This window comes from Hirundo rustica, chromosome 1 (genome assembly GCF_015227805.2).
Source record: "Hirundo rustica isolate bHirRus1 chromosome 1, bHirRus1.pri.v3, whole genome shotgun sequence".
Lineage (NCBI taxonomy): Eukaryota > Metazoa > Chordata > Aves > Passeriformes > Hirundinidae > Hirundo > Hirundo rustica.
This window is the reverse complement of record NC_053450.1, coordinates 122,450,365-122,464,636: the sequence shown is the minus strand read 5'-3', so window position 1 is coordinate 122,464,636 and position 14,272 is coordinate 122,450,365. Positions and strand designations below refer to the sequence as shown.

General features: G+C 50.9%; 2 protein-coding genes across 2 annotated transcripts; one reads left to right on the top strand and one right to left on the bottom strand.

The window, feature by feature from the left end:
* Positions 1 to 7,720: 7,720 nt before the first annotated feature.
* Positions 7,721 to 10,376, bottom strand: HOXA1 (homeobox A1). The gene is made up of 2 exons (XM_040064911.1): positions 9,592 to 10,376; positions 7,721 to 9,163 (listed from the first exon to the last, which is right to left on the bottom strand). The coding sequence occupies exons 1-2, from the start codon at positions 10,208 to 10,210 to the stop codon at positions 8,808 to 8,810; spliced, it is 975 nt and encodes a 324-aa protein (XP_039920845.1). The 5' UTR covers positions 10,211 to 10,376; the 3' UTR covers positions 7,721 to 8,807.
* A 598-nt stretch (positions 10,377 to 10,974) lies between these two features.
* On the top strand, positions 10,975 to 13,724 carry LOC120751092 (uncharacterized). The gene is made up of 5 exons (XM_040060491.2): positions 10,975 to 10,992; positions 11,162 to 11,234; positions 11,476 to 11,875; positions 12,049 to 12,170; positions 13,139 to 13,724. The coding sequence occupies exons 1-5, from the start codon at positions 10,975 to 10,977 to the stop codon at positions 13,369 to 13,371; spliced, it is 846 nt and encodes a 281-aa protein (XP_039916425.1). The 3' UTR covers positions 13,372 to 13,724.
* Positions 13,725 to 14,272: the final 548 nt, after the last annotated feature.

Below are 14,272 nucleotides of genomic sequence, written 5' to 3'. Positions count from 1 at the left end.
TTCTATATGCACAACAAACCAGAAATGTTGACAGAAAAGTAAAAGAACAGCTGCTCAAGCTGATCTATGAGTGCTCTTCCTGGATCCATTAACCTCCTTTCTTTGTCTGTCTCTCTTTTTTCCCCAAACTGAAAATATCATCTTAATATTCAAGGCTTTCATTTCTCTATTAATCAAATTAAATCTCCTTAGCTACAGTTAAAATATTCTGTGAGGTCCTTCGACCAAAGATTATCTGCCTCACAATTAGAACCCATTTTTAATACAACAGGCGGGAAATAGAGAACCTCAGCTGTAGAATCAATACAACTATAAATTACATGGGAAAGGAAACGGCAGCATCCTAGCTTGAAACAACAGATTTATTATCAAAGAGGATGGTATTTTATCGACAGAGTACATAAGTTTATAAAGAAAGAGAGAAGGAGACACAGAGAGAGAAATCAATGTCAACGTGGGCTCACCGTTGCTTTAAATGCTGCATTTGTGGTAACTAATTTTCATTTCTTTCTTTAATTTATAAAACGTCACACTGAAAAATGTTTACTGGCTAAAAAATCCCATCTGGAGAATTTTCTAAGGCAAAACTCCACTGATTTTAATGAATAAGATCTGTAGAAGAAGGTCCCATTATGTGTTCTGTATTTTATCCTGGTTAAGACTTGTTACTAAAGGACTCCCTCTATTCCCATACTTTGAACAATATCATAGTTCAGGTTGCGGCTAAGATTTGTGTTTAAACTTCAAAGATTTGCATTTCTTTTGATTCTCATCTATAGGATAGGGTGAGAAATATTTTTTTTCTGATAGCAGCAAATATTTTAATGCATCACCTTCCCCTTCCACAATCAGAATTCATTTGTGGTTGGTTACATATAGGATTTAAAAAAAAAAAAAAAAAAAAACTGGCCTGTGATGAGGAGATTTCTTGCTAAATTTTCACTGCTTTCAGTGCACAGTCTGCCTTGCTGTCTTCTCAGTGAAAAGCAAAAGGGAAATTTTTGCCTGTTGTTAATATGGAATTTCCAGTTAGGGTCTGATCCAAAGCCTAAGGTAATAGCTATGTCTTCTTCTCTTTCAGTTCCAACAAAAGTGGGAGTCACCCTGTATGACTGACCAGTCTCAAAACAATGTTCCAAAAAGGGGTTTACATAGAGATTATCTGGATTTCTAGAGTCTCTAGTCTGATTTGTAATCAAACTGTCTTGTTAGAGGGTCCTCAGAAGAATTTTCTGTGGGTTTGGCTGTGTTCCTTATATACTTTACTGTATAAATGCTGTTCAATCCCTGGGGTGAGAAAGATGTGATCTGAAGAGAGAAAACAACTGTGGATTACCAGGCTCAGTGAGGCTAATTTTTGGATTTGCAGACTTGTGGGTCTCAGGTGAGCTGAGTTTCCCTGAGCAATGAGCCACAAGAAGTCCCACTCAAAGCCAAAATATGTATCAGGTACAAGCCTCAAAATCATTCAAATCTTTCAGTTTGTGAGCTGACTTGAAAAAAGCTTGGGTGATGCCTTTTTACATGAATCTAAATTTGGGGGGACATACATGTTCCCATGGATATGGAAAAACGCTGCCTGTTTCCTCTGCAGTGGGATCTGAGCTCTTTCACTGAGGATAGGTCTCCTCAGACCCTTTTTGCCCCACCTTCTATTTCCATGATCACTGCCTTCCCTCATAGCACTGTCAGAAATGCAGAAAATAAAATATACAGGGGGATGTAATGAGCTGCAAAGCCCCATGGGGTCCTGCCTGTCTGCAATACCCACTTCTATGTTGAAACATATTGTTCATGTTAATACTGTTTGCTGGTAGGAGTGTTCCTCCAAGATAACATTTTTGCGCAGTGAAATATGCATGGCTCTCAGATGGCTCAGCTCAGATGGGATCACCTTTCAGTTTCTAGACAATGTTATTTTTTTACCCTTTTTTTCCCCATCACAGCATGAAGAACACAACACTACCCCACCAATGCCTTTTGTTTTATCACCCATCTGTCCACACAACTATGCAAGGATGTTAAATTCACTGATAGCGCAGAGCTGTGCTGCAGGGATTTTATTTCTCGGAAAATAGAGTGATCTCGTCCAAGTGTCCACCTTTGTTGGGTGCTAGTGGCAATATTTTACTGCTATGCTAAGAAAATTAATTGAGGTTTGGATGACATTTCCACTGCAACTGATGTTTTGCACTAGAGTTATTCGAGATAATATAGCCATTGCAGAAGTAAAGAAAAAGTTTGGGTTTATTGGAACAGAAGAATTTCAGTTTAAACTGTGTAGAAATTCCCACTTCTGTGGCTTAGCCCTTTCCATGACCTTCACCTTCTTACGAGGTGGGAAGTTTGGACAAGCGGTTGTTCTCCAAGACCTCTCCAGTATGCCCCCACTGCTCCCAGAAGAGGTCTGTGGTGCATACAGATGTGCTTTGCACCTGAAGGTTCACTGGCGTGCAGTGGAGGAGGCCCCCTATTTCCACCACCAGCCTCATCCTCACCCCCATCCCTTTACTTAACGAAGCTGGTCTCCTTTGTTTTCTCTGCTCTTTATTGCTTGTCACTGGGGCTGAGTGACTGCTGAAGATGAGAGGGGATGAGGAGTGTGAAGAGGGAAGCTTCTGCCTTTGGTCTGAGCCTGACGGGGAATGATGAAAAACACATGGGCTATGAAAAAGTCCAGTCCAACTTTCTGTTTACCGAGCTCCCTAGAAAACGTCAACATCTGTCACCAAGTTACCCCTAAAAGGGGCACCCCCTTGCTACAGGACCCCGATGGCAGGTCCCATCCCTCTTCCCCCAGCACGGGCTGGAGCGGAGGGGTGTTGACAGAGGCAAAGGGAGGTTATCCGGGATTTGGTGATGGCTGTATTAATAGACAAAGGACATGAGAAACGATATCTCTGGCTCAGCTCCGCGGTGCCACCTTAGGCTCGGGCAGCCGGCCCGCAGAGATGGGGTGGGTGCCGGGGCAGCCCTCAGGTGAGCCTGAGTTTTGCCGTCCCCGCAGGCGGGTCCCGAGGGACAGAAGCGCTGAGCTGGGCGCGGAGGAGCGCGGCGGCCGCGCACCGCGACCCCGCCGCCCCCGAGCCGGGAGCCGAGCGGAGCGGCCCGGCTGTCGCTGCCCCGCTCCGGTGTTATCCCAATCCACACAACGAATTTTCCTCGTATTACTGATTTCACGAAGATCAAATACAAAGACAGCTGCGAGCGAAATCGATCCCTACAAAGTGCGTTAGTGAAGTGTTCAAAGTATATATTTCCTTGGGTTTTTCTTTAATTTATAATAGTGGATAGCATATTGCTATTTTTTTTTTAACTTTTCTACTTTTCTTTTTTCTCTCTCTCTCTCTCTTTTTTTTTTTTTTTTCTGTTTTTTGTTTGTTTGTTGTTTTTTTTTTTTTTTTTCCTGTCGGAGAGTTACAATCCCGCATGGGTTAGAATTAGAGCATGCATAAGTACCTTGGCAAAGCCAAGCTTATCGGATGCAAGCAGGAACCGCTGCGCAGCGCCGAATCACAGGGCAGGCATCGAGACAGACACCGGGGCAAACACGGGGGCAGGACGCTTTCGACCTCTCGGACACTATCTACAACTCTGGAGAGCAAAACGCTCCGTGGGTTCCTGTATATTCCTATACGCTCCGCCTGCCGCTGACTGCACCCACTTCTGAGGCCGATGTGAACACAGGCACGAGAGTTTGTGATTGAGATTGGCTTCATACTCCCCGATGTCCCCCTTGTATTTGGGGTTTTTTGATTTTTTTCCCCCCTACTTTTACTTTCTTGAGCGGGAGAAGTTTTGAAATACTTTGAGTTTGTGTTTATAAAATGGGCACCCGGAGAAGTTCATCAACTGGCTAAGGGTTTCATCGTAGCCGAGGCTGATCACTATCCGACCACATTTTTATCAGAATCAGTAGTTTCGATTTAACTTTGTGAGACATACACTTTCAAGGGAAATAGAATGGAAAGCCAAAATAACCATAAAAGTAATAGTTGAAACATTTTCCGTGTGGAACAAAGGCTTTACACTGTGTCATTGTCCTGTAAAAATTAGCACAGAAGCATTTTCCGGACCCATCCTGCTTGTATTGGTAAAATGTGTAAATCTTTTGAAGTTACATGGCAAAGAGGACTCCTTGCATGATCAAAATCAACACAGTTTGCTCCCAAATGCCTAGGCACAAGAGAAGACTTTTTCCTTTTTTTTTTTTTTTTTTTTTTTTTTTTTTTTTTTTTTCCTAGAGCACCCATTGATTTCATTGGTCTTTCCGAGCCTGAAACAAGAGTAACTGTGACCTGTAATATTTTATGACACATAAACCATAAAAGAATAATGTTAACAATGAGAGTCGGCCAAGTAGTGTGCCTGAGGGAGAAAAGGAATGTTTGTCTTGGAAAAGGAGAAAGACAAACGGGAAAGAGAAAGAGAGAGAGAAAAAGTGAGAAATGCAGACAAAAAAAAAAAAAAAAAATGGACGGAAGGAAGGAAGGAAGGAAGGAAGGAAGGAAGGAAGGAAGGAAGGAAGGAAGGAAGGAAGGAAGGAAGGAAGGAAGGAAGGAAGGAAGGAAGGAGGAAGGAAGGAAGAAGGAAGGAAAGAAGGAAGGAAGGAAGGAAGGTAGGTTACATATCTGTTTATTCGTAGATTATTCATTTCGTTATTTATGTACATTTTTTGTGGTTACCGATTTACTGTGAGCTCACAGAGCTAATTACTGAAGTAAAACAAACAGGAGATCTTGCTCCTAAGCTGACTCGGAAAACATTTCTAAACTATTCTTTCCCCCTTACAAAAAAAAAAAAAAAAAAAAAAAAAAAAAAGACAGCCCCTCGTTCGCTCGGGTGCAGGGCCCGGCCGTGCCGTGGGGGGAGCGGTCTCCCCCGGGGCCGTCCCCAGCGCGGCGCTGCCGCCCGGCCTCTCCCGCGGGCGGCCGCAGGCTCCGGCCTCGCTCGGAGCATCCCCGGGGCCTGTCCGGGAGCTCATCGCCTTCAGTGCCCAGGGTCCCCCGGCAATTCCCGGGTAGGAGGAGGCATCGCTTCGGAAAAGCAGTTTGCCGGTAAAAACCCGCTCGAGTCTATAGCCCAAACGTGAGCTGCCATTAGAGAGCTACTAATAAATCCCTATTAAGCATGCATTTATGCAGTGATTATGTGAACTTTGGCCTTTGAAGAGTCACAGCAATTACCGGCGACAACTATCGCGTTTTGCCCAGATTTCTGCTCTTTTCCCGTACATGAAGGCGAGGGGAGCACGGCTCCACCAGCGCCTCCAGCTGCCGGGCGCCTCTCCAGCCATCCCTTTCCTCATCACTGCTGAGGAGAATGCCCCAAGCACCCCTCCCTTTGTCCCCGGACCCCTGCTTGAAAATGCCGATTCCTTTGCGGGATGGTTTGTTTTATTCCCTCGCTCCAGTAGGTACCTCTCGCCGGAAACACCCGCCTGAGTGTCAGATACAGCGCGGGGAATATGCCGAGTTTTTGCTGTCTCCGCAAAATAGAGGAAAGCTGTTAAGATTCAGCAAAAATATGCTGGGCAAAAATGAGAGGAAAGTTGCCGCTGCCGGGGAGACAGCGAGAGAGAGAGAGAGGGAGAGGGATGACTCTGTAATTGTTGCCTTTATCAAGGCTGTGAGATTAACTACTGGGATTTATTCTAAAGTGACCCATCACCGAATTCATTTCTGCTTGAACTTTCGGTGAACCTGAGATTAAAGAGGGGAGAGCAGCTAAGCAGTTTGTTGTTAGCTGCCTTTTCAACAGCCCTTTCAGACTGAGTAAATATTGATCGGTTTCAATCTGATTGCCCCAGAGGAAAACACCAAAGCATCTCAATAGCCTCCAAAAGTAAACTTTAAAGGTGAACAGCAGAAATGGCCTTAAGTATGATAGGAAGATACAAAACTCCGTTTGACATTTGAATGCGATTTTTGTTGATGGGTTTTGATGGGATGTGGATTTTTTTCTTCATTTTTTCCTCCTGAGATTCTGGAGATACTTATTTATTTATTTATTTATTTAATTAATTAATTAATTTTAAAATATTGAGGGGGGAATCCTTACAACCCGAAAGGCAAATTAGTATCTTCATTTAAAGTACTTGGGGGGGGGGGGGTGTAATTAGCTATATTTTTCTGTTAGAAACCATAAACTAGAGATTTTCATTTCTCTTCGCTGCGCCCCTGAACCCAAAGGCTGATTGTATCGGAATAGTATTAATGCTAAACAAAATGAGACGGGATCGGGAAGTTTGGAGCGTCTTCGCTTGAAATACATTATGACTGCGGCGGGAGACGGGGGGAGGAAATAAATACATAAACACATATATACATATATATATTTATGTATAGGGTTTGGGCTTGGAAGGAGATGGGATGCTTCGCCCGCGAATCGTTCATCGCAGATTGACGCACTGACAAGTGTCTTGTCTCTCGTATTTAGGCTGTAATTTATGGCCGCTCTTTCTAACCCATTAAGTCAACACCGGCGGAATCGAGTTGTAGATCCGGATTCCAGCAATGTTTAGATCCAGATTTCGATTTTGAAATGCCCTCATTGGCATGTAAATGCCACTTTAACACATCCAAGACTCTGGGAGAAGGCCATCTGTTTGGCTTTGTGGCTTTACACTAATAAACAAAAGGTAAAGTATATGGCAGGCGGGGAAATGAAAGAAATAGAGGCATCGGCGGGAGCCTTTGGAGACAGCCCTGCTCCCTTGCAGATAGCTCAGCTCTTGATATGGCCGCCGCGCCTTGCAGATCAGGGCTTGTCTCTTTTGACACCGAAGTGAAGAAAATTTCCTTGACTCTCTGCGGATCCCGCAAACGAAAGCCTCCGTGGGCAGAGCAGCCCCAGGAGAAGCCCGCAGCTGGGCCGGGTGAAGGAGATGTTAGGCGTGTTTGCGTTGTAATTCAAGAGGCATCAGTGACTTGTGACATGCCCCGTCCATCTGAGCATGCCTCTGCTCTGACCTGCCACCCAGGTTCTCCCCACAGAGGCTCCTGTCCCTTTCCCGACCTGCTGTACACTTGACATTTCTTGGAATAGTTATTATATTTACCGGCAGGAGCTTTCTCTTGTACTCCCGGGGTGGGGGGGGGAAGGGGAAGGTGCGGAGAAAGAGGGGAAGAGATGGTGGAACGGGCTGGGGTTAACTCCAAAAACACCCTGGGAGCCATTTCCCACTTTGGCACCCCGTCAAGCGCTGGGGATAGCAGCTTGGGGTGGGAGAGAAAAGTCGGACAAGCTTAGTGGCCAGGCTAATTGAATGTGCGGTCCTTGGAGAGGGGCCTGCAGTGTGTGGAGAGACTGGCTGAAGAGAGTTTCTGCTTTTGAAGGGTGCTCTATTTATTTAAGTGTCAGCATCCATCCCGAGGTGAAAAGGTTAGCACTTGACCCAGGAAGTTCTCCTGTTGGTGCTTCAGAATTAGATTGGGATCGTAAATTCCTCCCAGTTGCAGAAAATGGAGAGAAAGGCCTTATATTGTCTAAAAAAAAAGATTATTTGAGCATAGGAGAGGAAGAAGTTTTGTGTAGGAAGTTAGACTGGGCAGCCAGAGCTCTGACTCTGACAAAACAACATAGGAGGAGTAAGGCTGTGAGACTCCTACTCCCTTTCCCCCTTGGAAAGACCTCAGTAGAAGAAAATAAAAGAAACAAAACTGCTGAGCCCAGCCTGTGACTCAGCTCTGACGTCACACAGAAGTAGGCAGACGAGGGCTACCTGAAAGTGGAATATATTTATTACAGACATTATAAGGACCCGTAAATCCTGCCCTGGGTTCCACCACCCGTGGAATCACAGAGCCTTTCATGATTGTACAGAAAAATCAGGAGGACATTTTGCTCACACACGACAACTGATAGAACTCAGTGTACCTGCAGTACAGCAAAGCACGGTGCGTCATGCAAAGGTCTGGACACCAACCACAGAAATTATACATTCATTTGGCCATTTGTCACATTCACGAGTAGTTTGGAAAAACATGGAGTCTAAAGGAAGGATAATATGAAAATAGGAAGGGGCGAGGTCTTTTGGATGGTTGTACCCTTCAGCTGAGCATAATCCAACACAGCTTTGGGGACGGGGGGGGGGAAAGGAGAGGGAGCAAGCACACCGGGTAAGGTTTAAAAAACCTAGTGCAATTGAAGCCTTGTTTGTCACATTTAAAGAAATAACGCTACTTTTTCGAGGTATCTGCTTGAGCTTAAGACGTTTACTTGATACAGTCGTCTACTTTAGCAATATAAAAATGGATCCGGTTTGGAGAATGCACTCACCCTGCTTAACCTGATAATCGAAACATCATTCTAGAAAAATCTGTAAAAAGATAAATCTCTCGGACAAAGTATTTACAACAAAACTCATTGACACGAACGAAGAATACATTAAATTAAGGGGATGAAAGTCCTATAAGTCGTGTAAACACTTGCAATAGTGCATCTCTTTGTGAGGTTGTGTACCCTAAATAACCTGTCTTTCACTCAGGGAAACTCGGTGGAGCGTCCTTGCAGTGGAGGAGGGAGACCCTTACGCGTATGCCAACACAGCTCCTCCAGCAGGAAAGGAAGGAGGGGCCGGGAAGAAAATTCCCTGGCACCGAGACGCCTGGACCCGACGGAGCAGGCACCCCCGGGGCCGGGCGGCTGCGGGGGCGGCGGAGGTAGAGGGGGAGAGATCGGCAGCTCGCCGGCACCTCTCGGGGTCACCGACCGACCGACCGAGGGACCGACAGAACGGCGGCGGAGGGACGCGTGCGGCGCTGGCGGGGGCATCGCGCCGGGCGGCCGTCGGGGCACGGCCGGTCTCAATTGGAGGCAGCGAGAGTGTCCGAGGCGGAGGAGGCCGGCGAGGCGCTGCAGGGCGAGGAGCAGGACTTCTCCGACGAGTCCTCTGCCTTCTCCTCGCAGCCCGTGGGGGTGGCGGGGGAGATGGGCAGCAGCCCCTCTTTCTCCCGTTTCTTTTGCTTCATCCGCCGGTTCTGGAACCAGATCTTCACCTGCGTCTCGTTGAGCTGGAGGGAGGCGGCGATCTCCACCCGCCTGGCCCTGGTCAGGTATTTGTTGAAATGAAACTCCTTTTCCAGCTCGGTGAGCTGCTTGGTGGTGAAGTTAGTTCTGACGGTGTTGGGCTGCCCCACGAAGCCGTACTCGCCAGCTTTGCCTGCGAGGGGACATGCAGCGGTAAGCAAGTGAGCGCAAATGATTTATAGGCGATGTAATCAATACGTCCACACCGGCTAAGCGATAGGGAGCAAGAACTTCTTAGGACAAGAGGGAAGCCCCGGCAGGGTGAGTGATGGAGTGCGAGGTGCTAAACAGGAGTCAGCCTCTAGTGTCAGAGCAAACTTGATAAGTGGTTTATGAATTATCAGAAATATGACCACGGGAGAGGAGGAGAAGGTTAGTCAGGAATAAGTGAGGAATAAGCGGCGCTGGCTTTCAGCTCCGCGGGCAGACAGCCGCGGCTGCTCCCAGAGGTGCGGGCCGCCCTACCTGCCCAGCGCCCCGCGGGATACCGCGCCTCTTTCCCCGCACCCGCGGGGATAGAGAGGAGCGGCCCCCGCCCCGGCCCTCCCGCCGGCCACTGACCTGTTTTGGGTGGGTTTCTTTTCACTTTCATCCAGTCGAAGGTTTGCGCCGGCGGCGAGGTCTCGGTGGAGGGGGAGCGGGCGTTTTCCCGGTGGCCAGCGTGGAGGGGAGACAGGGCATGGTTGTAGGTGCCCAGGGGCAGGCTCTGCTGCTCCTGCCCGTAAGGGGGAGGCACGTACTGAGCGGGGGCCCCCGCGTAGCCCTGGTGCGGGAGCGGATGCTGCGCAGCGGCGGAGGAGGAGATGCTCCCCGAGTACACGGCAGGGGCACAGGGAGGGAAGCCGCCGCCCAGCTCCGCGTCCTGCCCCAGGGGGTAGGGGCCGTACGCCGGTCCGAAGCCCTGCGCGCCGTAGGTCGGGCCGCAGCCGGGGTGCGCGTAGGACACCCCCAGCCCGCCGTGGTGCTGGTAGGCGGCGGGCTGGGCCGGGCTGTGGTGATGGTGGCGGTGGGGGCTGACGGGCACCCCGCGGCCCGCCAGGAAGCGGTCCTCTCCGCTGCAGCTGCCGGCGCTGACGGCGCAAGGCTGGAAAGTTGTAATCCCGTGGTCGGGGTGGTAGGCGCGGGCGGCGCAGCCCCCCGCCTCGCCGCCGAGGACGGGATACTCGAGGAAGGAGCTCATCCTCGCCGCGTCCCTCTGTCACGCCGCCACCGGGTCTTCAGCGTCCGGCGGGGCCGCGCCAACTTTCCCACTTCCTCCATGGGGCCGGCAGGAAAATGACACGAAGGCGCCGGCGGCGGGCAGGCACGTGGGGGGCGGCAGCCAATGGCTGCGGCGCCCGCGGGGCTTCCCCGGCTCCTGTCGCCGATGCAGCGCCGCGTCGGGGGCATTTAAACGCCGAGCGCTCCCACCGCACGGCACCGCGGGGCAGGGAGGCGGCGGCCGCGGCCCCCAGGGGGTGGGGGCGGGCCGGGCCGGGCCGTACACACACACACCCCCGCCGCGGCAGCCCCCGGGGTCTCGTCCGCCAGCCGAGAGAGGAAGGCAGGAGAGACCCGGAGGCTGCGCCCGGCCCGCGGAGCCCACCGGCCGTCCCCTCCAGGGTGAGTGCTGCTGCCAGGGTACCCCGGCATCACCCTGCTATCGGCGCTGTCAAGCTTGCAGGGGACGCCTCTGCTGCCCACCAAGCTTGCACGAGGCACCTCTGCTGCCGGCCGGGGAGGGGTGGAGGGGGGAGGCCACTGGATCCACGGCACGGGGCGAGGAATGGGGCGGAGAGAGGCAGAGATAGTGCTGAGAGCATCAGCTCTTGGAGCGGGAATGAGAAGGGGACCGTGGATGCGGCTGGGGATTTCTACGGGGATGGGAATTGAGACAGGGACGGGTATGAAGGTAAGGATAAAATAGAGAATAGGCGTGGGACCGAGGATACGGATGTGGATGAGATGCGGGAGATGGAGACGGTAAGAGTTCCGGTGCCAAGGGATCTCACTGGTCCTGCCCCGCCGCAGTCCCAGCGCCACGCCACGCCAAGAGTTAAAGGGGCTTGTCCGGCCGCATCACCAGGCGGCCGCGGACATTAGCATGGAAATGAGGCGCTTTTGGGACCGACGGCCATTGTGCTCTCCCAAGCTCACCGGCCACCCTCTGGCCATCGTCCCTGCTCCCCCTGCACCTCCGCCGGGCTCACCCTCGCCAGCCCAGGGTTGGGATAGGGAAGGAGGAGTCGGGGGCAGGAGGACGAATGATTGGACGGGGGCCCGGGGGCTCCGCAGTCCATCTGCTGCGCTCCCGCAGAGCCGCTGCCGCCCGTCCGCCCTGGGACAGGGTGGGGGGGTCGGCTGCCCGGGGTGCCGCAGGTCGCAGCCCGAAGAGGCGACCCGGGACAGGGGCAGAGGAGCGGCAGGAGGCGCAGGGCCCGTCGCCCCGGCGCCTTTGTCCGTGAGCTCCGCCACCCGGCTCGGCGGTGGGGAGAGGTGGCAGATGGCCAGTGGCAGAGGCGGCCCCAGAACCCTTGGGAACAGCGCTGAGCATCGACTCCAATCTACCCTTCCCCGACGTCGTGGGGAGGAGGGTCAAAAATGGGTCCGTGGCCAGAGAAGGACGGACGGCGGTGAGATGTGGGTTACGACCTCCTATTCGGTTTAAGTATGCGGAAAGGGAAAGGGGAGGTAAAGGCCGGGCATCCGTCTGTCCCAGCGCACCCAAGACGTCTGCAGGCAGAAAGGACGGCACCGAAAGTCTTCAAAACAAGTTCTGCAAAACGTCAGCCTCGGAGAAAGATGGATGGAAAGTCGTGTCCCCTGACACCAGCCCCAGGAGGGGCTACCCCCTCTATTTCTGCAGGTGCCGACTCTTACGTCCCTCTGTTCTCACGCTCGATTCTCGTTTGTTTTGAAATCCGAAAGACTCTTCTATCCCGCCACCACTCCCCTCTCCCGAATGCACACACACACCCACACCCACATACACACCCTGAAGCTCCTCCCTCCCACATGAACTACAACACTCTCTCCTAGGTGCAAAGCTCTCCTGCTGCTGTTCGCTCAGCCCTTATCCCACGGCATCTGCCCGGCCTCTCCACCGTCAGCCAAAAATGAAGGGAGTCTCTCTCCACCACGGGTCTATCCCGGTGCCCTCAGTATGTCTATTTGTTCTGATTTACTACAGGGGCAGGGATGGTTAAGGGCCCTCTGGAAAGGTTCAGTTTCTTAAACTGCAGGGGGGAGGAGCGGAAAACAAGAGCAACAACACTCCAGAGGCATTTATGGTATTATACTGCGCCAATTTTGGCTATGGTTACAGCTGTAAACACATTTATTCGATTCTTGTAAACCAATTGCGATAAATACTGCATAAAGCAGAGGGAAAAGAAAAGGGAAAAAAAAAAAAAAAAAAAAAAAGCAATTAGTACTGCTTACTAATAAAAGGGCTGACATCTTCTCAGTGCTTTTTCCTTCAGCCAAGAAAAAAATATTTTACTACAAGTAGATCCCTTTTACCCGTAAATTCCGATGAATCACTTTTCTTACAGTCTCGAGCATCCTGAAATCCTTTTTTCTCCGCCTTTTGGGTGCCATTGTCTCTTGTTGCATTGTCTCTCCGGCGGGGCTTTCGGGTTTTGCTGCCCGCACTAAGCATGGGGGCAACATCATGAGAAGGGTCGAAGCAGAGGAGGAGCACGCACCACACCCTCCCTCCTCCGCGGCCAGGCGAGGGGGAGCTACTGCCCCTTCCCTCTGCCCTCAGGCCATCCCGGCCCCTCCGCGCCCCTCGGCAGCTTCGCTCTGCGCTTCCTGCCACGGAACTGAGGCTGAGGGGGCGATCCCGACTCTTTAAGCTTTTCCGTGGGAGTGTGCTCCCGGCTGAGGCCCCAGAGTTCACCCGGAGCCTCGGAGGCGGCTCCTGCTTGCTGATTTCCCCCATTTATTTAAATCGAGTTTGCGAAAAGTTTAAATCTTGTAGCACGTTTCCTTTAAAAAAAAAAAAAAAAAAGTTTGATGTTTCTGATTTTTGTTTGGTTTTGGTGCTTTTTTTTTTGGGGGGGGGGAGAGGGTTGTTTTAATGTTTGGGGGTTTTTTAGTTCGTCTGGCTTTGGTTTTCTTTAAGCGTTGTCAGCATCCGGAAATCTGGGCACAAAAGAAACCCCAACCCATACATGCACGTTGCGGTCCAATTTAACCCAGTGGCAGAGGAGTGAAAATGCCGGTGAGGCTGCTCGCTTTCCGCAGGGACGTGGCTGGAGCAGAGGGAAGGAGGAGAACCAAGGCCGAGGTTTCACCGCGCCCGCAGCTCAGCCAAGCTGTTGTTTTAAAAGAGCAATAAAAGTGAATTATGACTAAACGCCTTCTCACTTAATGGTTTTAGACGGGGATCCCCAGCCCCGGCAAATACGTAAGAGGATTTTTATTTGTGAATGTGTTCCTGCAATTGATCTCTTTGATGACATTCTCATTCATAGAAAGAGTTTGATTTATGACTTTCGGAAGAATTGCGTTCAGCCCTTCCAGCTATAACCCACGCATCCCAGCTCCACAACGTGTTACAGGGCTGGGAGACAGGACTGCTCGCACGGACGGACAGCGGAGCCGCGTTCACAACCCCCCACCCGAGCCCCACTCGCCCGTGTAATGCAACCACTCGCACTCACTGCACGCAAGGAGCCGCGAACGTCCCCGCCTGGGATCCCCCGGCCCCGGAGCGGCAGAGCCCCACCGGCATCTGTTGCTCGGTTTCAGCCCGAAGGACGGGGCTCGCCCTCCGCTTTGGGCTTCGGCAACGCCGGGTGGCAGGCAATTCGGTGGAGATTTCTTAAAGCCCGTCTTTGCCGCCTCCAGCAGAAAAGTGGGGAGCCAGAGGAAATTGTAACTTTAAAGTCAGAGTTTCCCCTTTTCCTTTATCAGTCTTTCACCTTTCAAGGAGGCTTACACAGAAAAATATCTTCGGGTCTGCCCGCGCACCGCCCCCGAGAAGGATGGAGTGTAGAGGCCGGTTCCTCCCTAAATACTTTTTTTCTTCCCCCTGCGTTTCTGCCACCCTTTTGATTTCACAGGCACTAACTTCTCCATTTCCTCTCCTCCTAGGGCTGATTTCTTGGATTACTTAGCACGTGAGAAGAAACCAACCACATTCTTTGGGAGCTCTGATATTTTTTAAGATGCGTTTTCTTAAATATCTTGCTGGCTGCTAAGCACTACTTTCTAGAACAGCAGGATTTTTTTTTTTTTTTTTTTTTTTTTTTTT